The 6423-nt window shown below is 48.0% G+C and overlaps 1 protein-coding gene across 2 annotated transcripts in view; it reads left to right on the forward strand.

The window, feature by feature from the left end:
• Nucleotides 1-3065, forward strand: part of LOC119165183 (neuroligin-4, Y-linked) — a 91394-nt gene extending 88329 nt beyond the window's left edge. For both annotated transcript variants that reach the window (XM_075895584.1, XM_075895579.1), the window contains exons 9-10: nucleotides 1620-1721; nucleotides 2652-3065. In XM_075895584.1, coding sequence (XP_075751699.1) covers nucleotides 1620-1630 — 11 coding nt within the window. In that variant the 3' untranslated portion in view covers nucleotides 1631-1721; nucleotides 2652-3065. The remainder of the gene's footprint in view (nucleotides 1-1619; nucleotides 1722-2651) is intronic.
• The last annotated feature ends 3358 nt before the right edge of the window (nucleotides 3066-6423 follow it).

Raw genomic sequence — 6423 nt, forward strand, 5'->3', positions numbered from 1 at the left:
CTAGTGACATCCTTTCAAAGCCCAGATGTGCCTGCAGCATTCTATCATTCCTCCTCATCCCCCTCAGGTTTCACACACAAAAAAGAAACATCTATACCGCTATTCCACCGGCACTTAAGGTCGCTATCGACACTTGCATAAATATACCAATCGCAATCAAGAAACACGACGCCAATCGGTCTTGACCACCATAAGAAAATTCAGCTTGTCACACCTGTGCTAATATCACAGATGGCAACTGAGGCTTTTGCAACTCGGTTCTTAAAGTGTAGGATGTTCAGTTGAGAGCAAGTTCTTGTGAGTTATTTGAATGAGACGAATAGATAGATGTGTCTGCCCTCGGAAGTAACCGAGAAGGACCGAAGATAGTTTCAGGTATAATGCAATGCAATGCTAAATCTATACTCGCTGTTCCAGCTTTATCGCACACTCGTTTATTGCTTTTTTTACAATATTTAAGTTTGTGGAGATGAATGGCAAAGTCCGTGATCAAATAGCGGTGTGCGTGGCTGAGTATCATCAGGTAGTTTCTTTTCAGCGCATGAAAACGAAAAATTCTCAGCGAATTTGCTCGTATAACAGCATAACGCAGCATATATGACAAATACAGTAAAGATAACATTTATGTGACGTAAAAGCTGCCGCTGAAGCTCGGAGCGAGCATATCTCTCATATCTCGTATGATTATGCAACTAATGCCCCTCATGTCAGGTTACGTCTTTTATATATGGCGACTTATTTCCTAGAGTGTCCTTGAATCGCGTGGCCTAACTACTTCAGCAATGTTTAAAAAAATGGCAGCATATCCACGGAGTGAATGATGGAGAGTGGGGCGAAGAATTCGTCCGTCCATTCTTTCTTGCTTCCGTCCGTCCATGCGTCCGTCAGTGTGACCGTCCATGCGTCCATCAGCCCGTCCGTGCGTGCGTCTGTTCGTGCGTCCGCCCCTGCGTTCGTCCATGCAGCCGCCCCTGCGTCCGTTCATGCGTCCATCCATGCATCTGTCTATGTGTCCGTTCGTCCATATATTCAACACTCCAAGTACCACCATCTCGCATCTTTTCATCATATATTCCCCATATAGAAGCACCGCCATTCAGCGGACATTCCAAGGACTAAGCAAGAGGTGGCACACGCACACTTTCTTACGGCTTGCGCTTCGTATCTACTTCCCATTTTTAACCACCTCGAGTTCATTCATGGTATATACAAGTTCATTGTATTCATGGCACTGCGGCTCAACGCTCGCTAAACCTTTCTAAAACTAAGGAGGTTACACCCAGCGAGTATAACGTAGCAACCCTTTCTTGTCAGATAGTGCTCAATGTACATGCCAATGGCTGCTAATGGTGATTGCAGCCTGCGCGTTAACTAAAAGCCGAATGCTCCTGTCTCTCATTCTCCATTAGCAGCCATTGACATGTACATTGAGCACTATTTTTTATTGTTCAACAACGCACAGAAGAAGTCTCTCACCGGCACCACCTTGGAGGTCAAAATGTTATACTTGTTACATACTACGGGGGACGAACGGGTGCCGCTATAAGGAGCTTCACCCCTAAAAGCACTCATTGAAACACCGCATCGACCAACTTCCGCTTGTTACGAAATATACGCAGGCTCCGGATAGCAGACGCCAACCTCCGGTACTCTCCGAACAGCCCGACGAGACGCGGACCATGACTACACCGGCTGCTGAAGGCTGACTCAACTTCTCGTCGGTAAGTTTCGTTCATTAATAATTCTGCCTGTGGTGATTATGTCTAGGTGCTGCGCCAATACCGTAGTCATCATAAGTGGGCGCAGGGTTTCTTATTTGGGAGGATGGGGGAGAGGGGCACAGTTTCATCGCTGATCTCCTCCTCCTCATGCTCGATTCCAAAAGACATGCGAGACGCTTCACAATGGGTGAAGAAAAAAAAAAGGACATGGTAGATCCCTTCGTCATAGGATTCGGCATACGACGAGAGTTAGGCCTCCTACAACGTCATACTCGTGAGGGAAATGCGTCGGTGAAGTTTTCGTTGACTCCGTTATAAAACAAACACTGTTGTGTTAAAATAAAAATGATGCCGTGACATATCTTTTTAATAATGGCTTGCCGTTGTATTCTAGGTTTCTGGTAGTAAGAAGGAAACCTAACAGTTGTATCGCGTACTGTGTCACGTGCTTTCCGCTTCCATTATCGTAAAAAAAAAAAATGTGCGTGGCCGTACACCTTTTCCTAAAGTATTAATAGGACAGTGCAAACTTGGTTGAAGTATGAGGCGATTTCGCACAACCCTCACTTCTTACTTAGGTGATAAGGGTGTGGCTCCGCTATGACCAAATGACGTTGTTGTGTGATGACGTCATGTAGAGACGTCATAATGACGACAGTGTGACGTCACAAATTCTGCTGATATTCGGCGTCGTGATGACGTAAGACATGGACCTCATCGCAAGATGACTTTTTTTTTTTGCTTAGCTCGTGTTGACACTGATGTCGAGGGTCACTTTTCGTGTTCGATTGTGCATCTGAGGCTTTTGTCTCAATAAACGTATAAGCTGTAACGTTTTGCCATAAAAAAGAAGGCTGTAGAGTTCGTTTAGACATAGAGAGTCTTTCCCAGTGAGGTCACCATATAACAGCACCATTATTACCTTCGCAGGTACCGCATGGCCTTCGACTGGAACGTGCAGTGTCGTCTCCCGCACGGTCATCTCGCGTGAATCGGGCTGAACACTTCTGTGCTGGCACAGGACCGGTGTGTGGGAGTGCGGAGAGTGCTGGAGGTTATAGTGTGTGCAGTGGGAACGCTCCTTCGGCGTGGTGGGATCCCGCGTGTCATCCCGCCGAGCGCAGTTACGCAGACACGGACTCGTTGAACTCACAAAAGCGGGCTGTGGTTGCTGGCTGTGTCTAAGGGACTTTGTGGAATCGTTCTGTGCTTGGACGCAATGACAATAATCGCCACGAAGATCAAACGAAAAGTGAAGTGGGGAAAACTTTCGCCCCACAGTGACTCGGGTTGTAGACGTGTTTCCGCGCAACTTCTTATCAACGCAACACTGGTTTTTATGGAGTGGTTGAGAAGATGTGGCTGTCAGCGGGTAGCCTTCCTCGCGCGGAAGTGTCATACTTGAGGTGGGACATCCCCGTGAACAAAGGCGGCTGTTAAATCATGCGTCGTGCTTTGTCCCGGCGACCATGCTATTCATTGTTGGGTCCACCGACGACGCTCTGCGAGAACGTCTCGTGTTTACACCAGCGACGCCTTTGCGCACATATCTCATTTGAGCAAGCGCGATAGCTGGCTACTCGCGTGCAAGCCTATACACCACGAGGCCAAAAAATCAACTTGTTTTGTCTTGCATTAACGTGTGTCATAATTTTACGCTCTGCCATGTTTAGAGTGAGACAACACTGCCAGAGAGATTCGTCCTGGACAGTTTTCACCGTGTGTTGTGTGCTCAGCCGAAGTGTCAAAGGTTATTCGTCGACTGATTTTGTATACCAGCCGTCGCGTTTGTTTGTAGTACGACGCGAGGACGCTCTACGAACCCGCCAGACGGTTTATTCGAGGCACGCGCCGCTGACGATTCAAGTAGTTGTTCTCCTCGGAAAGCACCAACCTGAGCAGGATCGATGGGGAAGCGAAGTCTAACCAGACTTGATTAGTGAGTTCAACCGGCAAGGCTGGGGGCTCGATTTGTGAACAAGCCGGAGCAAAAGAAATCAATCTACAGTGTAAGGTGAATGAGACTGCAGCGAGAAATTCTGCAATACCGAATTTAGATTGGGGTTGAGATCCACAATGCAGGACCAACTCGGCCAGTGATATGTTCTTCAAAACCGCATTTCACTGAAATTGAAAACGTCCGCGTACAAATGGCATTTACCGCCGTCGTATCTAAACATAATTTTGGCTCTATTCGCCAGCTATTTGGACCAAGAATTATTTTTCAAGTTGGCCGAAGCTTCACTGTCAATTCCTGAGTGTGAAATCTGGTTGAATAAAACGTCAAACGAGTGTGGCTACAAGGTTCAGTGTGCTCGGCAGTGCAAAGATCATGAGTTTCGTTGGTTGGCTGGTTCACCTTGCTGAAGCGCACAACTTCTGCCAGCAATTTAAATTGAAACGGTGATGAGCTGACGTAAAAACCAAGTGAGCGCCATCAACTCTTCCGACTGAAATCCAGCGGGTGGATGCGTATCAAGATGGACCACGCAAGTTCTACCAAACATTCGATTCGGCAATGCAGGTGCAACCAAGTTCAAGAAGTGAATCGAGTTGGGCAGAAAAATTCTAGCGACAAGTTCCATCGTGGGGTTTTTCCAGAAAAGCTGGCTAACCTTTCCAATCATGAAGCGGAGAGTAGATGGTCTGTGAACTCGGCTGGCTACACTCATCAACAAGAGTAACGATGGCTGTAGAAGAGTGATCTCCGAAATTGGTGAGACGGGTATCGGCACCTACCATTTGCCGCGTTGGTGGAACGTGCAGCGAGAAAGCTTGCTTTGCCTACGTCGTACAGACCGAATCGCCGGGAGTCTAGTCCTGTTCAAGGAGTTCTACCGGGTTCACACCGGCTACAGACTGCTCCAAACAAAGGACAGTCCCGGTATTACCGTCGGCGAAGTATTATCTCGGAGCACTCCGGTGCTGCAACTCATTCAACGCGCGTAGAGACGATGACGTCACGTCGATTACTGCATGTTGTACTTCGTGTACAGTGCTCCGTTGTGTTGGAACGTCCCCTTTGTTACATCCGGATATCCACGAAAAAAAAAGTTGTCGAGAACAATGACTATAAGATGGAAAAATGAACACGTGTATGTGTACAATCACGATGCCAGTAAAACGAAACCAGCGAGATGTGTACGGGAACGTTTGAATCGAGGGGATCATATCATAAAACAAGCATGTATACCCCCCACTGACTTCGTGCATGTCTGAAGTTTTCACATTATGCTCGTACGAAACGCCCTTTGAGTGTATTCACTCGCGGACATCATCATCGGTTTGGGACCACTTCCATGAGTCTGACCTTTATCGTAAATGACATAGAAGGTCGTTTTAGCGACTGAGCTGTCCGATTTGTATTTGTAAGGCAGACGCGCATCATAGTCGATCATGCTTTATATGCGAGTGCACATGGGTTATATGCGAGTACACGTCACATCCGGGACCGAGAGGACCGAGAACCGCCATGTTTGTCGACAGATCCAGCTGGCTGGAAGCGTAGTCGAGAGCTTTGCAGCGGCGAGATCTGGTCTTCGGTCTCCCTACCGTCTTCACGATTACTATTTGTGTCATTTATGAATGCAGAACAAGAAAAGGAACTTCTGCTTCTAAAGGCAAGGTACAGCCACGTGCTATGATGTTTAGTTTTCCCGCTATTATTAGAAATCAGAGCGCGCGAACAAGGATGCTGTCCGTATTGCTTAACTGGCGCGCATTAACTGAGAAAACCTGAAGAAAGAGAAATACATTTGTGTCTGCTGTCATCACTTCATCACAGGTAAGGGTATTTTCGAGTTATGTCTAGGTTTACCACGCTTACTGACGTGATCGCGTCTTCTCCAGAATGCTACCGAACCTCTCAGAGACGTAAAGAGGACCTTTTCCCCTCGTATAACCGCGACTCGTGTTATATGAGGTCTAACGACGCAACATATGTGAACGTGAGCGAATTGTGAACGTGTCTTCTTTCATAGGACAACCCGCGAACTTAATGGAAGATGTGCACCCTGACAGGCCACCGAGAATGCAGCTGGGCGACGGCCGTTTCGACCGGACTACTATATACCGCAGCATGTGCGCGTTTTCACCACTCTAAATAGCGACAGACGAAAACTCTGGATGTACCCGCAGCGGGCACGCCGTCCACGGAGTATGGAACATCGCTTGAACTGCCTGCCAGGCTGCCACAGACGCAGAACCAGAGCGTGCTGAACCATCAGCAGTAAATCCTGTCGAAGCCCATGTGTCTTAAGAAAAGGAAAGTGTTACTTCGACCGTAACGTGAAAAAAGAGCGTCGTAAATAACCTCGCTTAGAACGAGGACACGCTGTGATGGAAGCACCACGGAAGGCAACAGGTCGACGTTCGGCGTAGCATCCCGATGCGCAGTTCGTACGGGTCGATGCCATCATCGCACATTTCGATTTTCACTCCGTAACGTACACGAGTGGGTCCGATAAGCTCTTCGAAGTACGAAGGGCAGAGCGCGTGCGACGTTTTCTTTCGCCTTATATCGCTCGAATGACGCCGACAAGCTCCGACGCGGCGGTCAGCTGCACGCGCAGCCTGACTGGCCTGATTCAATGTTGACAAACATGGCGGCCGCTCACTTTGTTAGCTGGAAATGACGTCACGTGCAACCCATGTACAGATATACTAGAGAGTTTTAGAGTGAAGTACTCAGGCCGTCGGTGGT

The sequence above is a fragment of the Rhipicephalus microplus genome, chromosome 1, assembly GCF_043290135.1.
Source record: "Rhipicephalus microplus isolate Deutch F79 chromosome 1, USDA_Rmic, whole genome shotgun sequence".
Classification (NCBI taxonomy): Eukaryota; Metazoa; Arthropoda; class Arachnida; order Ixodida; family Ixodidae; genus Rhipicephalus; species Rhipicephalus microplus.